Source organism: Oncorhynchus nerka, linkage group LG13 (assembly GCF_034236695.1).
Source record: "Oncorhynchus nerka isolate Pitt River linkage group LG13, Oner_Uvic_2.0, whole genome shotgun sequence".
Taxonomy (NCBI): Eukaryota; Metazoa; Chordata; class Actinopteri; order Salmoniformes; family Salmonidae; genus Oncorhynchus; species Oncorhynchus nerka.
Genome location: NC_088408.1, coordinates 47,630,549 through 47,652,602, shown reverse-complemented (window position 1 = coordinate 47,652,602; position 22,054 = coordinate 47,630,549). Strand labels below are relative to the sequence as shown.

Below are 22,054 nucleotides of genomic sequence, written 5' to 3'. Positions count from 1 at the left end.
ATCCTTTTATGCATAATTTAATTTGATGGGAACACATCTCTGGTGGGAAAATGGGCATATTGTTTTTATGCTGTTTTAGAATATTTGCATGAAAATCTGTTGCCAATTGGATGGAAACCTAGCTAATGACAGGGGGCTTCTGGAAAGTGTTGATTGAGGAGCAAGCTGTACAGGGACAAAGCAGTACAGGGACTAAAGCGTGCGTAGTCTCAGAAATCCCAGACCTAGGGTGTATGCTTGAACATTGTTAATGTGAGAGGCAACCTGTCTGCCTACAAGAGAGTACTCAGCGCGAGGAGCGTATGGTCTTTAGGCTCAGAACTCTAAACTCTATGTGTCAGGGTTTATGGTGCAGAAGTGATGAGACTCAAATCTATGAAATAAATAAATAACTCATATAGGGAAAATCCCCTTGCGATCTTGAGGGAATTTCTGAATGGCAGATTACACTGTCATAAAAGCCTTTGTAAATGACAGCTTAATTTTTATCAATATGAACAGTGATATTTATGATGCACAAATGGCATCATATCTCCATAGGTTTGTCCAGTATCTTGTAAAATAGTTTTATGTCCTACACTCAAAACATTAGGGGTTCAACAAGGGTTTTTCTAACATCCTCAAAGTTCTTTGAAGAACCTTAAGGTTCTTGGCACTGAAAATTGCCCCCAAAAGGTTCTTCCAAGAACCCCAAAGGAGGTGGGGTTCATCGAGGAACCTCCTTAGTTGATGGGGGTTCTTGCAGAAACCTAACTGCCCAAATGACACATTTGGATTTGAAAGGACAGCAGGTGCTACAGCTGCACCATCGAGAGCATCCCGACCGCAAGGCACTACAGAGGCTAGTGCGTATGGCCCAGTACATCACTGGGGCCAAGCTTCCTGCCATCCAGGACCTCTATACCAGGCGGTGTCAGAGGAAGGCCCTAAAAATGGTCAGAGACTGTTCTCTCTGCTACCGCACGGCAAGCGGTACTGGTCCAAGAGGCTTCTAAACAGCTTCTACCCCCAAGCCATAAAACTTCTGAACATCTAATCTAAATCTTTTACACCACTGCTACTCTCTGTTATTATCTATGCATAGTCACTTTAATAACTCTACCTACATTACCTCGACTAACCGGTGCCGCCCCCCCCCCCCCCCACACACACACTGACACTGTACTGGTACCCCCTGTATATAAAGTAGTCTCGCTATTGTTATTTTACTGATACTCTTTAATTATTTGTTACTTATTCATTTTTTTGTATGTATTTTTCTTAAAACTGCATTGTTGGTTAAGGGCTTGTAAGTAAGCATCTCATTTTACAGTTGTATTCGACAGATAACATTTGATTTGGTATGGGGATCACATTTACCATCCTCCTCCCTTACCTCTTCAATAAATATCTCATAGGCCTCTACATTATGGACAAGGTATGTGTATGAAAATCATTATCAAAACAGTTTTTTAAAATTACATTTACCACAGAAACCAAGGTATGAATTCTGTTGTGTGCATGTTTTTGTAAAAATTATTTGATGAATATGACAGGAAACATGTTCGATCACCATTCAGTGCAAAATCATTCTGGCTATGGATACGTAGAACATCAACACATTAACATCAACAGGCCAAAGGATATACCCATTGGACTCGGTGCTCTGCTAGGAGTTTAACTCATATTTAGATTTTTTTTATTCTGTTTTGCCACTAAAATTATAATTCATCAGAGGTGTACGGAGGGTGAAATTTGGGAATCCAAAAAATTGTAATTGTACAAATGATTACATTACTTTCAGACTGCATTCTATTCCCGTTGGCTGATCTTCTTTTAGCTCAAATCGCTAGGTGATTGTGTTCCCCTAGTACTCAAGAAAATCCTGGCTCCTCCATTTTCCTTTCATCTTTCTGATCGGTTGTTTTTTAGGGAGGTGTTGCTGCTCTCCCATGATACCCCATGATCAGGGGACATTTATCATTGCCTGGCGTTAAATATTATACCAGCACCACCAAAGACGCTGCACTAGTAATATGTTTTCTGTGCTATTGGGTTAGAACGAGGACGCTCTTTGATGTGGGTAGGGGCAATATAGCAGGGCATTCAAGGTCCAATTCCTTATTACAGCATAATGCCATAACTCAGAACCACAGGGCTTGATGCCGCCTCTGCTCAGAATTACACAAAAGCACTGCACATGGCTTTACAATGCCTCTTTCTCTCTGAATTCATTTTTCTCGTGCACCCTAAGAACCCCCGACTCAAACATGACTGGAAATTCCCCACAGCCTTGGAATAGATAATTACAAATATGTCAGTCAGAGAGGGCAATTTCAAACATCTGTCTCTCTTCACTCTCAGCATTACACAGTATCTCAGAGACTTACAGTATACTGTACGGATCACTGAAGGCTTTACCTTGAAATGCTATCATTGTCCACAATTTCATATACATAACAATCTTTCTGTTGATACCTTGATTCAAAGTTGGATATTGTTCTAATACTCCCCTCGACCTTCAACATGTTAATCTAAATTTGCAGGAGGCTTTGAAAACCAAACCAACTTTGAAAAAAAAGAAAAGAAGGAAACATCATTGTTGGACAAATGGAACTCGGAGTGTTGTCTCTCAAAGTGTGTGATCGTTGAGATCAGATGAACCTCAGACGACACAAAGTCTTGCCGCATAACAATGGCTGCTAACAGAAGAGTAGTGGGGCTCCTAGGCTCAGACAAATTAAAATATACAGTAACACTTTCGCTGAAACCGCCGTAGATAGATTGTACAGAACAAGTAGATATCTAGTGTCTGACGGTGGGAGGGTTAAGGTCAGTGGAGAGGGGGTGACTAGGTGTGAACAGCCCTCAAACCGAAGACAGTGTTCCTGGATGTGTTATTGGGTTACAGAGTCACGAGCCTCGGACAACCAGGTTTTGCTTGCCGAAGGTGGAAAGCCTGTGAATGAGTACAAAGTAACCTGAGAGCCTCTCTGACTTAAACCTGAAGAAAATAGATGTCTTGTGTAATATACCCCAGAATGTCAAGGTGTAAATATTCGTACTTCACCTGATGTTTTACATTATAAAAATGAGTTGTATCACCCCCCCCCGAGGACATAGAGATTGGGTCACAGTGTAAGTAAGGAATGTTTTGCAGTGTGCACACAGAGCCAGTTGTCTTAGCTGCGGAGCTAGAGAAAATGGACCCTATCACACTATCTGTCACAGTAACAACATCAGTCTGAGACAAGACCCAAAGCCAAACGTGAGTCATAGGTTTTGTGTACACTCACATTCCAATAAATATCTGTGCTTATGCTTGTTTGCTGTAGCCCTGAGCTCAGAGGCTGGGGTGGAGGAGGAGAAAAAGAGATGGGTATGTTGACTGTAAGACATAACCGTCTGGTTACCAAGATGGCCCCTGTTGAAGCCCACTGTCTGTGTCCCAAATGGCACCCTATTATCCATATAGTGCAGTACTTTTGACCAGGGCCCATAGAGCTCTGGACAAAAGTAGTGCACTATAAGGGAATAGGGTGCAATCTCTATGAAGTAACATGAATAACATAACTATTACTCTGCTTTTCAAGCATCTCATTCATCTCCTCTAGCAGAGCAGTACACAAGCCTTCTAATGTAATAGTGATACATTATATTAATAAAGAGATTTTCTCAAACTCAAAGCTCCAAAGCAGGACAGGGAAAACAAAAGCTGATTTAAAAAAAAGTGAATTATTAACACAGCTGCAAGTAATGGGCAGAGAAATCAAGACACAAATGAGAGGTGGTAGAAGTTCATTTGAATCCAGATCATTTGAATCCATCTGTATTAGCTTTTGGATTGACACAGTGATGCCTTGTCATCTGTGTATTTTGTCATCATACACGTGGGATTTCTCCACCTGATTACTGAGCTCTATATGTATGCTACTGTGCCGGGCTATAAGGTTTTTAATTGTTTAATCATTCCTATTGGCCGGTCTTTGCCATTAGCACACATATTTGGTTTATCTCTACAGAGTCCCATTACAGATGTCATCCTCTCTTATTATTCCTGCTTTGGAAGCAGTGCTGCATACTACTATTAACGTCAATAAGAATGGCTGTCTATTTGAAACGGTGCCTCCCGGACTCGGTGTGCCTTGGCTCAGGTAGAGCTCATAAGAGGGATTTGGGATTTTGAAACTGTGAATGTGAATTTGGTTGGATTGGAATTGGAAACAAACGCCCCCCAGCTCTCCATTTTATGTAGCAAGATATTCTACCTCTCCTCAGGACTGCTGTCATAGTGTATAAAATATAAAGATAGGAGGCATATAGTGCATTCGGAAAGTATTCAGACCCTTTGACTTTTTCAAGATTTTGTTATGTTCTAAAATGGATTAAATTACATTTTCCTTCATCAATATACACACAATACCCCATAACGACAAAGCGAAAACAGGTTTTTCATTTTTTTGTGCAAATTTATACAAGAAATGTATTTTGTTATGAGACTCGAAATGGAGCTCAGGTGCATCCTGTTTCCATTGATCATCTTTAAGATGTTGCTATAACTTGATTGTAGTCTAACTGTGGTAAATTAAATTGATTGGACATGATTTGGAAAGACACACACCTGTGTATGTAAGGTCCCACAGTGCATGTCAGAGCAAAAACCAATCCATGAGGTCGAAGGTATTGTCCGTAGAGCTCCGAGACTTGATTGTGCTGAGGCACAGATCGGAGGAAGGGTACATAGAGCTGGCCCCCCGGCAAAACTGAGCAATCGGGGGAGAAGGGTCTTGGTCAGGAAAGTGACCAAGAACCCAATGGTCACTCTGACAGAGCTCCAGAGTTCCTCTGTGGAGATGGGAGAACCTTCCAGAATTTCAATAATCTCTGCAGCAATCCACTAATCAGGCCTTTATGGTAGAGTGGCCAGACGGAAGCCACTCCTCAGTAAAAGGCACATGACAGCCCGCTTGGACAAAAGGCACCTAAAGGACTCTCAGACCATGAGAAACAAGATTCTCTGGCCTGAATGCCAAGCGTCACGTCTGGAGGAAACCTGGCACCATCCCTATGGTGAAGCATGGTGGTGGCAGCATCATGCTGTGGGGATGTTTTTCAGCGGCCTGGGACTGGGAGACTAGTCAGAATTGAGGGAAAGTTGAACAGAGAAAAGTACAGAGAGATCCTTGATGAAAACCTGCTCCCGAAAGCTCAGGACCTCAGACTGGGGTGAAGATTCACCTGCCAACAGGACAGCGACCCTAAGCACACAGCCAAGACAACGCAGGAGTGGCTTCGGGACAAGTCTCTGAATGTCCTTGACTTCGAACAAACATCTCTGGAGAGTCCTGAAAATAGATATGCAGTGACACTCCCCATCCAACCTGAAAACGCTTGAGAGGATCTGCAGAGAAGAATGGGAGAAACTACCCAAATACAAGTGTGCCAAGCTTGTAGCGTCCTTTTCAAGAAGACTCAAGGCTGTAATCGCTGCCAAAAGTGCTTCAACAAAGTACTGAGTAAAGGGTCTGAATACATACGTAAATGTAATAACAGTTTATGTTTATGATTTTTTTTAAACTGTTTTTGCTAATTCATTATGGGGTATTGTGTGAAGGTTGATGAGGGAAAAAACTATTTAGTCCATTTTATAATAATGCTGTAACGTAACAAAATGTGGAAAAAGTCAAGGGGTCTGAATACTTTCCGAATGCACTGTATAACGTTAAGCCATCGGCATATATAGACACCATTCCATATAAGCATGCTGAAATTCTGCGATTTCAAACTATTTTTTTTTAATCCAAATGTTAATTTAGGGTCGGTAGCAGGCTGATCGGTCTGTTTGAATCAGTAAAGGGTGCTTTGCTATTCTTGGGCAGCGGAATTACTTTTCCTTCCCACCAGGCCTGATCTCACACACTTTCCCATCGGCTTAGATTGAACAGATGGCAAATAGGAGTGGCAATATAGTCCTCTACCATCCTTAGTCATTTTCCATCCAAGTTGTCAGTACCAGGGGCTTTGTCATTATTGTTTATTTTATTTTATATATTTGCACACATTTCTAAAAACTTGTTTTTGCTTTGTTATTATGGGGTATTATGTGTAGATTGATAAACAAAACAAAAATCTGTTTTAGAATAAGGACGTAACGTAACAAAATGTGGGAAATGTCAAGTGGTCTGAATACTTTCCCGAATGCAATGTAAACATAAGAGAGCAATAATTATCCACAGGTCTCCACAGAAGTATTTTGCCACATTAATGCAGGACGTATGTAAAATCACGAGCTTATTCTACAACCCCCCCCCCGAATAAGGCTCATAAGTTTGTTCCAGTTTCATTCTCAAGTCCAGTAACAGCTGTTTCATATGTACACATAAATATTTCACACTTGGAACCACTACATCACATTTTTCACAGAAAACAGCAGAAAAGAAAGAGAGAAAAACTATGCGACGATGACTACCTTCTGGTCCTTCACCAGGAACACGTTCAGAGAGAAACGCTTGACACCCAGTTTAAAATGAGTGAAAGGGACCTCTTTTCATGCAAATACATCAATTAGTCTTTTAGCAAATGCAGGATGAAAGTACTGTACTTTTTGTTTTTGATGTACCACCACACCCCACCCCTTTCATAACACAGCTACAGCATAACAAAATGTAACACTTTGAGGAAATGATCATTTTTGCAATTGAATATGGGGGAATTTAATGGAGATAATGCATAAAAGTTAAGTAGTATCTGTTGTACCATCCTCCTTAATAAATCACTAAAGCTGCCCTGTGCCAAAACACGTGTTTTTTAACCGGAATATGAATAGAACAGCACATAAAAAAAAAAATGTCCTCTCACTGTCAACTAAGTTTATTTTCAGCAACTTAACATGTGTAAATATTTGTATGAACATAACAAGATTCAACAACTGAGACAAACGAAACAAGTTCCACAGACATGTGACTAACAGAAATGGAATAATGTGTCCCTGAACAAAGGGGGGTCTAAATCAAAAGTAACAGTCAGTATCTGGTGTGGCCACCAGCTGCAATAAGTACTGCAATGCATCAACTCCTCATGGACTGCACCAGATTTGTCAGTTCTTGATGTTACCACACTCTTCTACCAAGGCACCTGCAAGTTCCCGGACACTTCTGGCAGGAATGGCCCTAGCCCTCACCCTCCGATCCAACAGGTCCAGACACTTCTGGCAGGAATGGCCCTAGCCCTCACCCTCTGATCCAACAGGTCCCAGACACTTCTGGCAGGAATGGCCCTAGCCCTCACCCGCCGATCCAACAGGTCCCAGACACTTCTGGCAGGAATGGCCCTAGCCCTCACCCGCCGATCCAACAGGTCCAGACGTGATCAATGGGATTGAGATCCGGGCTGTTCGCTGGCCATGGCAGAACACTGACATTCCTGTCTTGCAAGAAATCACGCACAGAACGAGCAGTATGGCTGGTGGCATTGTCATGCTGGAGGGTCATGTCAGGATGAGCCTGCAGGAAGGGTACCACATGAGGGAGGAGGATGTCTTCCCTGTAACGCACAGAGTTGAGATTGCCTGCAGTGACAACAAGCTCAGTCCAGTGATGCTGTGACACACCGCCCCAGACCATGACGGACCCTCCACCTCCAAATCAATTCCGCTCCAGAGTACAGGCCTCAGTGTAACGCTCGTTCCTTCGACGACTAACACAAATCCGACCAGCACCCCTGGTGAGACAAAACCGTGACTCGTCAGTGAAGAGCACTTTTTGCCAGTCCTGTCTGGTCCAGTGAAGGTGGGTTTATGCCCATATGCGACGTTGTTGCCGGTGATGTCTGGTGAGAACCTTCCTTACAACAGGCCTACAAGCCCTCAGTCCAGCCTCTCTCAGCCTATTGGGGACAGTCTGAGCACTGATGGAGGGATTGTGTGTTCCTGGTGTAACTCGGTCAGTAACTCGGGCAGTTGTTGTTGCCATCCTGTGTGATGTGATGTTCAGATGTACCAATCCTGTGCAAGTGTTGTTACACGTGGCCTGCCACTGCGAGGATGATCAGCTGATATTGCAATTTATTGTCCTGACGACATCTGCAGTTCTCATGCCTCCTTGCAGCATGCCTAAGGCACGATCACGCAGATGAGAAGGGACCCTGGGAATATTTTGTTTGGTGTTTTTCAGAGTCAGTAGAAAGGCCTCTTTCGTGTCCTAAGTTTACATAACTGTGATCTTCATTGCCTACCGTCTGTAAGCTGTTAGTGTCTTAATGACCTTTCCACAGGTGCATGTTCATTAATTGTTTATTGAACAAGCATGGGGAACAGTGTTTAAATCGTTTACAATGAAGATCTGTGAGGAAATTTGGATTTTTACGAATTATCTTTGAAAGACGGTCCTGAAAAAGGGAGGTTCCTTTTTTGCTGAGTTTATAAACACTGTTCTCCTGTCAATCATCTCTTGCCATGCGGACCGGAGGCAAATCAACAGTGGTTGTCAGTCACACTACAGCAATCACTCTGACCCATATCATCCATCCCATTAGAAACGCATTAAGACATAATTTACATCTCAAATCACTACATGGATTGGCTATAACATTATGCTAACGCCACCTACTGAAACGACATAGCTATAAAGCTACATCTATGTACACAAGCACACAGACAGTAACATGGCAAATATAAAATATTAGCAATCAGTGGAGAGGGGTGAGACTAGTATTAATTATTCATCACATACACTGAACAAAAATATAAATGCAACAATTTAAATTTAACAATGTAAAATATTTTACTGAGTTACAGTTCATACAGTGGGGCAAAAATGTATTTAGTCAGCCACCAATTGTGCAAATTATTTTCCACCATAATTTGCAAATAAATTCATAAAAAATCCTACAATGTGATTTTCTGGATTTTTTTTCTCTACTTTTGTCTGTCATAGTTGAAGTGTACCTATGATGAAAATTGCAGGCCTCTCTCATATTTTTAAGTGGGAGAACTTGCACAATTGGTGGCTGACTAAATACTTTTTTGCCCCACTGTATATGTATGCAACTTTTCAGGGAAGTTAGGAATCAATATTCACAGGCAGTTAAGGAAAGCAAAGGCTAGCTTTTTCAAACAGAAATTTGCATCCTGTAGCACAAACTCCAAAAAGTTCTGGGACACTGCAAGAGCACCTCCTCCCAGTTTCCCACTGCACTGAACCTAGGAAACACTTTCAAAAAGCATTTTTCTACGGCTGGCCATGCTTTCCACCTGGCTACCCCTACCCCGGTCAACAGCTCTGCACCCCCCACAGCAACTTTCCCAAGCCTCCCCCATTTCTCCTTCACCCAAATTCAGATAGCTGATGTTCTGAAAGAGCAGCAAAATATGGACCCCTACAAATCAGCTGGGCTAGACAATCTGGACCCTCTCTTTCTAAAATTATCTGCCACAATTGTTGCAACCCCTGTTACTAGCCTGTTCAACCTTTCTTTCATATCGTCTGAGATCCCCAAAGATTGGAAAGCTGTCACGGTCATCTCCCTCTTCAAAGGGGGAGATACTCTAGACTCAAACGGTTACAGACCTATATCCGTCCTACCCTGCCTTTCTAAGGTCCTCGAAAGCCAAGTTAACAAACAGATCACCGACCATTTCGAATCCCACCGTACCTTCTCCGCTATGCAATCTGGTTTCCGAGCTGGTCATGGGTGCACCTCAGCTACGCTCAAGGTCTTAAACGATATCATAACCGCCATCGATAAAAGACAATACTGTGCAGCCGTATTCATCGACCTGGCCAAGGCTTTCGACTCTGTCAATCACCGCATTCTTATCGACAGACTCAACAGCCTTGGTTTCTCAAATGACTGCCTCGCCTGGTTCATCAACTACATCTCAGAGTTCAGTGTGTCAAATCAGAGGGCCTGTTGTCCGGACCTCTGACAGTCTCTATGGGGGTGCCACAGGGTTCAATTCTCAGGCTGACTATTTTCTTTATATATATCAATGATGTTGCTCTTGCTGCTGGTGATTCTCTGATCCACTTCTACGCAGACGACACCATTCTGTATACCTCTGGCCCTTCTTTGGACACCGTGTTAACTAACCTCCAGATGAGCTTCAATGCCATAAAACTCTCCTTCCATGGCCTCTAACTGCTCTTAAATGCAAGTAAAACTAAATGCATGCTCCTCAACCGATCGCTGCCCGCACCTGCCTGCTCGTCTAGCATCACTACTCTGGACGGTTCTGACATAGAATATGTGAACAACTACAAATACCTAGGTGTCTGGGTTAGACTGTAAACTCCTTCCAGACTCACATTTTAAACATCTCCAATCCAAAATTAAATCTAGAATCAGCTTCCTGTTTCGCAACAAAGCATCCTTCACTCATGCTGCCATACCCTCGTAAAACTGACTATCCTACCGATCCTAGACTTCGGCGATGTCATTTACAAAATAGCCTCCAACATTCTACTCAGCAAATTGGATGCAGTCTATCACAGTGCCATCCGTTTTGTCACCAAAGCCCCATATACTACCCACCACTGCGACCTGTATGCTCTCGTTGGCTGGCCCTCGCTTCATATTCGTAATATGAAACTCACTGGCTCCAGGTCATCTATAAGTCTTTGCTAGGTAAAGCCCCGCCTTATCTCAGCTCACTGGTCACCATAGCAGCACGCACCCGTAGCACACGCTCCAGCAGGTCTATTTCACTGATCACCCCCAAAGCCAATTCCTACTTTGACTGCCTTTCCTTCCAATTCTCTGCTGCCAACGACTAGAACGAATTGCAAAAATCACTGAAGCTGGAGACGCCATATCTCCCTCACTAACTTGAAGCATCAGGTGTCAGAGCAGCCAATCTGTAAATAGCCCACCCAACTATCTCATCCCCATATTATTATTTTTCTTTTGCTCCTTTGCACCCCAGTATCTCTACTTGCACATTCATCTTCTGCACATCTATCGCTCCAGTGTTGAATTGCTAAATTTGTATTATTTCGCCGCTATGGCCTATTTATTGCCTTACCTCCCGAATCTTACCTCATTTGCACACACTGTATATAGACTTTTCTATTGTGTTATTGACTATACGTTTGTTTATTCTATGTGTAACTCTGTGTTGTTGTTTGTGTCACACTGCTTTGCTTTATCTTGGCCAGGTCGCAGTTGTAAATGAGAACTTGTTCTCAACTGGCCTACCTGGTTAAATAAAGGTGAAATAAAAAATAAATAGAAACTAAGGAAATCAGCCAATTGAAATAAATTAATTAGATCTTAATCTATGGATTTCACATGACAGGGACTACAGGTGGGCATCTATTGGTCACATACCATATATAAAAATAATAATAAAAGATAAGGGCGTGGATCAGAAACCCAGTCAGTATCTGGTGTGACCACCATTTGCCTCATGCAGCGCGACATCTCCCTCTCATAGAGTTGATCAGGCTGTTGATTGTGGCCTGTGGAACGTTGTCCCACTCCCCTTCAATGGTTGTGCGAAGTTGTTGGATATTGGCGGGAACTGGAACACGCTGTCGTACACGTCAATCCAGAGCATCCCAAACATCCTCAGTGGGTCACATGTCTGGTGAGTATGCAGGCCATGGAAGAACTGGGACAATTTCAGGAATTGTGTACAGATCCTTGCGCCATGGAGCCGTGCATTATCATGCTGAAACATGAGGTGATGGCGGACGATGAACGGCATGACACTGTGCTTCAGGATCTCGGCACGGTATCTCTGTGCATTCAAATTGCCATCGATAAAATGCAATTGCGTTCGTTGTCTGTAGCTTATGCCTGCCCATACCATAACCGCACTGCTACCATGGGACACTCTGTTCACAACGTTGACATCGGCAAACCGCTTGCCCACTCAACGCCATACACGCTGTCAGACATCTGCCCACTACAGTGAAACCGGGATTCATCTGTGAATAGCACACTTCTCCAGTGTGCAAGTGGCCATCAACGGTGAGCATTTGCCCACTGAAGTCGGTTATGACGCCAAACTGCAGTCAGGTCAAGACCCTGGTTAAGACGGCGAGCAAGCAGATGAGCTTCCCTGAGACGGTTTCTGACAGTTTGTGCAGAAGTGTCATCCCCTGTCCGTGTGGCTGGTCTCAGGGGATCCCTCAAGGTAAAGAAGCCAGATGTGGAGGTCCTAGGCTGGTGTGGTTACACATGGTCTGCGGTTGTGAGGCCGGTTAGATGCACTGCCACATTCTCTAAAACAACGGAGGTGGATTATGGTATAGAAATTAACATTCAATTCTCTGGCAACTGCGCAGGTGGACATTCCTGCAGTCAGCATGCCAATTGCATTCTCTTTTAGAGTTGCCTTTTATTGTCCCCGGCAGAAGATGCACCTGTGGAATGATTATGCTGTTTAATCAGCTTCTTGATATAACACACCTGTCTGGTGGATGGATTATCTTGGAAAATGAAAAATGCTGACGAACTGGGATGTAAACACATTTTTGTAATGAATTAGAGAAATAAGCTTTTTGTGGGTAACATTTATTTTATTTCAAATCATGAAACACGGGACCAACATTTTACATTTATATTTTGGTTCACTATATTTGATTTGGAGTGCACATTCTGTAATATTTGCAGTCAAATTGCCCTCAGAGCATTTCATTTGCCAGTGTATAAGTGACATGGATATGAGAAGCTGTCTTCAGTTCTACGTCCATGTTTTTCCAAGACTCATCTCAATACGCTAAATGACACTGACTGCATCGCAGCGGCACCATGTCCGTTCCGGTAGTTAAACAGTTGGTGTAATCAAGAGCTAATCTCTTCACCATGCAAATACGTTCGTTAGGGTTTAATTGCATCTGTACCAATCAAGGCTTTTTTACGTTGTTGTTGATGAACATAACACTAGGCATCAGAGTGATTCATGATACCTATTCTTCAGCATGAAGTTAGTTGACAATCTAGAAGTTCCACAGGAGGAGGCAGATGGGATCCTACTGAAGTACTATCTTAAATTTGATCAATTTCTCAAAGTAGGAAAATAATCTGGCTGCAACAAGACGTGAATTATTATGTGATAACATTCATGGATATTTTTTAAGAGGGAATGACAAACTTTAAAAGCCTTTTAAAACTTTGAATGTAGTACAAAGTAAAAAAAACAAAACACTGAAAGTTTTCCTGCAACAGGGAGATCAAATTAAGATCCTACATCTGTACATGTGGGAAATAGGACAAATATGAGCACCCACCCATTTGTATGGCTCATCATGTTACGAAAGCCAGAAAAGATACAAAGGACTGATTGTTCTGGACTGGAGGACTTGGATAGCCTGGACCCAGAACATGTTTGTGCTCTGGCCTACTCCATTGTGATTGTCAAGCTGGCATGACAATTCCATCAAGAGTTGGCAAATGAGCAGAAACAGTCTGGCAACCAGGCTTGGGGCTGATAGAAACGTGAGGTCGAGCAGAAGGGCCCTGCCATGCCTACGATTCTGATGCCAGGATCTACTCCACCTACCTGTGCCAGTTGAACGGCTGGCCGTGACACTGCAGTCTGTCTGATGAGAAAGTCATACTGTACAGAAGGTTCAAAAATGGGGCCGACTCATTTTTCAGATGGCCACCTACATGCAATTAAATGTTTAATTTCAGGAGGGTAATTGGGTCAGACCAGACTGATTTAAAGCTAGTGCAAACCGCCCTGTTGAATCGGTTCTACAAAGACAGATGTATTGTGACGTTAGGGAGAGCGGTTAAAGGGGGCATTTCACATCTCTAATCATATTCAAAGTTAGGTTGTTATTAGCTACCTGCTTGCTCCTCTCACCTGCTTGATCAAAGACATGATTTGGGCTCCCTTTTAAATAATAACAATGATTGTACACACAGCACGCATGCACACTCACAATAAAAGACTACGGTTCTTCTCCCCAATGCCAAACTACTCTCAACAAATGCAATATTCAAGATCACAATACATATCGAGCAGAACTGCCATTCGGTCTCTTCTCCTGTGGGGATATGAGTGTGTGTTTGAGTTCAGAATTCCAAAAAGGCACACACACACCTGAACCAAGTGTGATCATCGTCCAACCCTGGAGTTAACACACACACTACAGTTTACCAGCGGCCCACCACACCGGTACCCTGGATCTAGACCCCGCCCTGTGCAACTGGGTCCTGGACTTTCTGACGGGCCGCCCCCAGTTGGTGAGGGTAGGAAACAACATCTCCACCCCGCTGATCCTCAACACTGGGGCCCCACAAGGGTGCATTCTCAGCCCTCTCCTGTACTCCCTGTTCACCCACGACCTGCGTAGCCATGCACGCCTCCAACTCAATCATCAAGTTTGCAGACGACACTACAGCGGTAGGCTTGATTACCAACAACGATGAGACGGCCCTCAGGGTGTGGTGTCAGGAAAATAACCTCACACGCAACGTCAACAAAACAAAGGAGATGATCGTGGACTTCAGGAAACAGCAGAGGGAGCACCCCCCTATCCACATTGACGGGACAGTAGTGGAGAAAGTAAGTTAAGTTCCTCGGCGTACACATCACAGACAAACTGAAATGGTCCACCCACACAGGAGGCTGAAGAAATTTGGCTCGTCACCAAAAACACTCACACCTTTACAGATGCACAATCGAGAGCATCCTGTCGGGCTGTATCACCGCCTGGTACGGCAACTGCTCCGCCCACAACCGTAAGGCACTCCAGAGGGTAGTGAGGTCTGCACAACGCATCACCGGTGGCAAACTACATACCCCCGGGATACCTACACCACCCGATGTGACCAATAAAATTAGATTTGATATTTTCTTTATTTTTTGCACATTTTTCATACTTTCTAACTCTGAATTGTTGGGACAGGGTTCGTAAGTCAGCATCTCACAGTAAGATCTACTACACCTGCGGTATTCGGCACACGTGACAAATACAATTTGTCTTGAAGTGGTACCAGTGCACTAAGTCTGGAATCAACAGGACCCTGAACCAAGCCATAAGACTGCTAAACAAGTCTGCTAAATAGCTAATCAAATGGCCACCCGGACTACCTGCAATGACCCTTTTTTGGGGTCTCTTGCACTGGTCTTTCACACCCTGGACTCTGAAATGAAGTTATTCCATTTTTTTTATCTTTACCACACACTCACACATACTCCACTGACACCCCAACACACACTATTGTTCAATAGTTTGGGGTACTTAGAAATGTCTTTGTCTTTTGAAAGAAAAGCACATTTTCTGTCCATTAAAATAACATCAAATTGATCAGAAATACAGTGTAGACATTGTTAATGTTGTAAATGACTATAGTAGCTGGAAACGGCTGTTTTTTTAACGAACTATCTACATAGGCGTACAGAGGCCCATTATCAGCAACCATCCCTGTGTTACAATGGCACATTGTGTTAGCTAATCAGTTTATCATTTTAAAAGGCTAATTGAACATCAGAAAAGCCTTTTGCAATTATGTTAGCACAGCTGAAAACAATTGTGCTGATTAAAGAAACGAAGCAAAAATCAGGTCTTCTTTAGACTAGTTGAGTATCTGGAGCATCAGCATTTGCGGGTTCAATTACAGGCTCAAAATGTTCAGAAACAAATAACTTCGTCAGTCTATTCTTGTTCTGAGAAATGAAAGCTATTCAATGTGAGAAATTGCCCAGAAGCTGAAGATCTCATACAATGGCGTGTACTACTCCCTTCACAGAGCAGTGCAAACTGGCTCTAACCGGAACAGAAAGAGGAGTGGGAGGCCCCGGTGATCAACTGAGCAAGAGGACAAGAACATTAGTGTCTAGTTTGAGAAACAGAGGCCTCACAAATCCTCAACTGGCAGCTTCATTAAATAGTACCCACAAAACACAAGTCTCAACATCAACAGTGAAGAGGCGACTCTGGGATGCTGGCCTTTTAGGCAGAGTTGCAAAGAAAAAGCCATATATCTCAGACTGGCCAATAAAAAGAAAAGATTAAGATGGGCAAAATAACACAGACACTGGACAGAGGAAGATTGGAAAAAAATGTTATGGACAGATAAATCTAAGTTTGTGGTGTTTGGATCACAAAGAACATCCGTGAGACGCAGAAATTATGAAAAGATGGGGGAGTGCTTGACGCCATCTGTCAAGCATTGTGGAGGCAATGTGATGGTTTGGGGGTGCTTTGGTAGCGGTAAAGTGGGAGATTTGTACAGGGTAAAAAGGATCTCGAAGAAGGAAGGCTACCACTCCATTTTGCAACGCCATGCCATAACCTGTGGACGGCGCTTAATTGGAGCAAATTTCCTCCTACAACAAGACAATGACCCAAAGCACAAGTCCAAATTATGCAATAACTATTTAGGGAAGAATCAGTCAGCTGGTATTCTGTCTATAATGGAGTGGCCAACACAGTCACCGGATCTCAACCCCATTGAGCTGTTGTGGGAGCAGCTTGACCGTATGGTACATAAGAAGTGCCCATCAAGCCAATCCAACTTGTGGGAGGTGCTTCAGGAAGCATGGGGTGAAATCTCTTCAGATTACCTCAACAAATTGACAACTAGAATGCCAAAGGTCTGCAAGGCAGTAATTGCTGCATATGGGGGATTCTTTGATGAAAGCAAAGTTTGAAGGACACAATTACTTCAATTAAAAATAATAATAATTTATAACCATGTCAACATCTTGACTATATTTCCTATTCATTTTGCAACTCCTTTCATGCATTTTTTCATGGAAAACAAGGACATGTCTAAGTGACCCCAAACTTTTGAATGGTAGTGGACACACAAATAACACGCGCACTCATGGATACCGACTCCACACACACATTTTCACTCACCACATACGCTGCTACTACTGCCTATTATCTATCCTGTTGCCTATTCACTTCACCCCTTCTGTACCTATAGGTATACAGTGGGGCAAAAAAGTATTTAGTCAGCCACCAATTGTGCAAGTTCTCCCACTTTAAAAGACGAGAGAGGCCTGTAATTTTCATCATAGGTACACTTCAACTATGACAGACAAAATTAGAAAAAAAATCCAGAAAATCACATTGTAGGATTTTTAATGAATTTATTTGCAAATTATGGTGGAAAATAAGTATTTGGTCAATAACAAAAGTTTATCTCAATACTTTGTTATATACCCTTTGTTGGCATTGACAGAGGTCAAATGTTTTCTGTAAGTCTTCACACACTGTTGCTGATATTTTGGCCCATTCCTCCATGCAGATCTCCTCTAGAGCAGTGATGTTTTGGGGCTGTTGCTGGGCAACACAGACTTTCAACTCCCTCCAAAGATTTTCTATGGGGTTGAGATCTGGAGACTGGCTAGGCCACTCCAGGACCTTGAAATGCTTCTTACGAAGCCACTCCTTCGTTGCCCGGGCGGTGTGTTTGAGACCATTGTCATGCTGAAAGACCCAACCACGTTTCATCTTCAATGCCCTTGCTGATGGTAAGCTTTGTTACTTTGGTCCCAGCTCTCTGCAGGTCATTCACTAGGTCCCCGTGTGGTTCTTGTGATCATTTTGACCCCACGGGGTTAGATCTTGCGTGGAGCCCCAGATAGAGGGAGATTATCAGTGGTCTTGTATGTCTTCCATTTCCTAATAATTGCTGCTACAGTTGATTTCTTCAAACCAAGCTGCTTACCTATTGCAGATTCAGTCTTCCCAGCCTGGTGCAGGTCTACAATTTTGTTTCTGGTGTCCTTTGACAGCTCTTTGGTCTTGGCCATAGTGGAGTTTGGAGTGTGACTGTTTGAGGTTGTGGACAGGTGTCTTTTATACTGATAACAATTTCAAACAGGTGCCATTAATACAGGTAACGAGTGGAGGACAGAGGAGCCCCTTAAAGAAGAAGTTACAGGTCTGTGAGAGCCAGACATCTTGCTTGTTTGTATGTGACCAAATACTGATTTTCCACCATAATTTGCAAATAAATTCATTAAAAATCCTACAATGTTTTTTTCAGGATTTTTTTCTTCTCATTTTGTCTGTCATAGTTGAAGTGTACCTATGATGAAAATTACAGGCCTTTCTCATCTTTTTAAGTGGGAGAACTTGCACAATTGGTGGCTGACTAAATACTTTTTTGCCCCACTGTAGCTACGGCAATTACCTCGTATCGTTGCACATCGTCATGGTACTGCCTATACGGCCTATACCCATGTTATTTTTACTCATTATTCATGTATTTATTCCTTGTGCCACTATTTCATAAAAAACAAAACATTGTACATTGTTGGTAAGTAAGAATTTCACTGTTAGTCTACACCTGTTGTTTACGAAGCATGTGACAAATGCAACTTGATTGGTTTCTTTCTCAGTCTATAGTCCATGGCACAATCACCTCCAAATCAAGCCTCTTAATGATTATTTATGTGCGTGTGTGTGGGCCTCCAGCTGTATGTGAATGACTACATCTCTGAGGCAGTCGAATACAAGACAAAAGGTAGTGTGGCTTTGATGAGGATTGAGCAGCTTTCATGTGTTGCAAGAGGGGAAAGTGCCTTGGCAGTACAACTCATCTACCCCCCTCTGTCTGTTCCCCTGCTGCAAGAAGGGCACAAACAGACAGAAACATTCAGAAACACAGACGCACACACACACTAGGCAGACAACAATACAACCAAATAGACCAGAAATACGCAAAACATCATACACATGCAATCACACAGAGAGACAGAAACACAAAGGAATATTCCTCAAATGGTATTTCATTTTAAGATCGAGCAACATGGAATCAGTCGTCTGTAATCAGCAGGAAATAAGTGAGTATGAACAAGTGCTGATGAAAATATGTTCCCTTTTCACATGTACTGCTTTAATGGATAAAAACAAATGCAGTAAACTAGTCATATTCTGTTATGAACCAGGGCAGTCCTTAAGGGGAGGAGCTGTTACAAAAGCAGGGGTTGGGGGTCAAGGGTTGAAATATTGTCCTACACACATTAGAGAAGAAAAATACAAAATGGAAAAACACAGGAGGAGCGGCGTGCTTCTATCATCACATTTCCCAAGCGGTTGCCGAGTTTATTCTGGGGTCTGACGACATGGTAACGCAACGTGGAGGCAGGGTGCGTTTGTTACACACCCGCTGAGGATAATGCCTGTCATGGTTACTAATGTTGTCAACTACTACATGTGTCAGAATATGTCAGAGGAATAGCCCTCTCTTGCTACTAAAACAATACATTGAAATATGTGCTTGTGAGTTCCTTCACGTCATTGTTGGGAGATCGAGAAAGGGTGGAGAGGAGGCATCAGATGATTGTTTGTTTCCCATCTGATTACCACCCTCCCAAATACAAATAGCTAGACAAAACATTTACAAGATCTGCATAGTCAGGTGCTGCTGTAGTCATAATACCAATTTGTCTGTAGTTGACCAATAGATTAGTTGGGAGATCCTTAAGAAAAGGGAAATAAAAAAATAAAATCAAAATTCAACATTATGTTTGTTTTAAATCCTTTTAAAGTACCATAGCAATTACAGTGAGAAGGGGTGCTACATGGGGATACCTAAGGGGATCTCTAAGCAATTCAATCAGATCTTTTTAAAGTCTTTAATTAAGAAAGCCTTTTCGAGGCCGACAAACAAATGGTCAGAGATAAGAGGGGCTTTCCAAATGTCTGTGTCACTGAGGGGGAACGGCGACGGGACGAGGGGGGGGGGGGGGGGGACGGCGCTGTAGCCATGAAGGACCTTCCTCTGCAAGCCACATACACACATTTCTACACTGGCCCAGCCCACTCCCGCTGTGTGGTGCTCTACGGTGCAGCCCGGTTGGGTCTCTTTGGAGCGGGAGGGGGCATGAGCTCCGTGTCTGGGTCAGAGGGGCGTTTCCGGTTCTGTCCTTGGGCTCCCAGGGCACAGCGGTCCAGAAACTCATAGAGGTTTTCTTCGTGACAGGATACTTGATGCTGTTACACACAGCTGGAAGAGAAGAGAGAGACACAGACAGGAAGTTAGCTCAGACATGATGATGGACTCTTCCTGGGCTTGGTCCACCTCGAAATCAGGCCGTTTCTGCAGCTACACAGACAAAAAATACCAAAAGTCCAGGTAGTTTTAAACCTTTTCCTTTTATGCCCTACCCCAGGGCACAAGTGTACAGCAGAAACTCTAATCTCTCGTGGACAGACCACATAAACATGAATGGTACCATAGATCTTTCATGATACAACCAGATGCTTGAGAAACCGAGCAACATTAGTTCCGTTTGGGTTTTTTGTCACTGGTTATTTGGACAAATCACGATTTCGCACGTCTTAGGATCTTTCAAATTTCAGAAAGGGGACGGGGGATCCATAGACTTGCAAAGAGAGAGGGTGGAGCTCTTCCTTCTGGTTCTACCTCTTCTCTTAGCACGTTTGGACAACAAATGAAATCGAGAAACTGACCAAGTACGCAGGACTTCAGTTCTGGGTTAACCGATATTACAGCAACTCTAATACACGGTAACCTTCCAAAAATACTCAGATTCATTTGAGGGAGTTTCAGGAACTTCAAAATATATGTTTTCTATGTTTAGGCTCCCTTGACATTTGCAGCTAGAAGGCTGGCAGAATTCAAGCATTCGACAAACAGTTGGGAAACCGAGAAGGCAAAAGGAAAGAGTATGGTATACCATCAGTGGACATTGCTACAATAAAAGAAAAACTGAATAATGAACAACGTACACAAAGAGAATAAGTTGCTCTTCTTACATGCAAGTGTAATCTCTTTTCTCTTGGGCGCACACACACACAGTTCTTCTATCCTCGTAGGGACCTAAAATTGATTTCCATTCAAAATAATATTTTCCATAACCCTAAACACTAACCCGTTACCCTAACTGTTACCCTAATTGTAACCATAAACCCTAAGATTAAAATAGCCTTTGTTCTCATGGGGATGTGGGACATTTTTTCGTGTTTTACTATAGTCGTGAGGTCTTCACGAGGATAGAAGAACCAACACACACACACAAAAGTAAGACAGGATGTGTGTTTGAAATATAGATGAACTAAGCCATTAATCTAATAGGCCCAGTAATTGTCTTATTGTAGACAGAGATAAAGAGGCTGCAGATATTAATACAGATTGCTCCAGGGCTAGCCAGGCAGTCAGTCAGGCAGCCAGGTAGGACAGGCAGGCATGCTCTCACCCAGTGTGTCCAATAAACACCAGCTGGCAGCCAAATAGCATTGCTTTTGTATGGCAAACATTTTGGGGAACACCCTGCACACTCACCCATGGCTGTGTCGTAAGAGTTGGGGAAGCTCTTGTCTACCCTCTGTCTCATGAACACCCAGGTGTTGTTGTTAAAGGAGCACTCGATGATCTTGTTGTCGTACTGCTTCAGCTCCTTGGAGGCCTATAGAAGGAGAGAGGAGAGTCAAGGTGGTTGGTTTAGAAGGTCAACATTTATAGTATATTATTGACTACAATAATTCTGGTCCTCCGGTCACAATATTGGGACTTACATTATACAGCAGTAATAGTTTGACAGTGTGTACACTGTATGTACAATTGAACACTGCATATCAGGACCGGTATTTGTGTCATCTGTTGCCCATTTGTGATGAGCTTGATTACCTAGAATCTGTTTAAAAAAACTACCATTTGTGCTATTTAGTAGCTGGATTCCTTAACAGCAAATCAAACAGGCACTTTCTACTAATGTAAAGTCAAAGGTGATATCGGATGAGCCAAACTTCAGTACGAAGCTCTCATCGCTTTGGTCTTAAGTTCCACTGATATTGACTGTTCAATGATTTAATATCCATCTACATGGGTGAGGTGGTGTTTAAGAAGAGTGAGTGAGAGTGGGGCAGAGATCACACTTCTAGGGCCAAGCTGGGTGGGGCTCAGATGACTGGTCTGGGCCCGCTGCCAGGCTGCCCCTGAGCAGATGAAGGGGCGGCAGGCGCCAGGGAGTGGGCAGCCCTGCCAGGAGCACAACACCTTGACTGGCAAGACCAAGCCCTAAGTAAGAGCCCGATTGCTCTTGGAGAGAAGGGCATCTGGGTACTCAACAGGGAAGGGAGGTAGCTGTGTGTGTGTGTGGAGGGAAAAAAAGGGTGTTGAGAGTGGGTTTGTTTGA

At 43.1% G+C, this 22,054-nt stretch overlaps 1 protein-coding gene across 1 annotated transcript in view; it reads right to left on the bottom strand.

Annotated features, from left to right (window-relative positions):
• Positions 1–19,637: 19,637 nt before the first annotated feature.
• Positions 19,638–22,054, bottom strand: part of rngtt (RNA guanylyltransferase and 5'-phosphatase) — a 159,430-nt gene continuing 157,013 nt past the window's right edge. The window contains 3 exon segments of the mRNA XM_029677151.2: positions 19,638–19,864; positions 19,867–19,902; positions 21,202–21,325. Of these exon segments, the coding sequence (XP_029533011.2) occupies positions 19,737–19,864; positions 19,867–19,902; positions 21,202–21,325 (288 nt within the window). The 3' untranslated portion in view covers positions 19,638–19,736.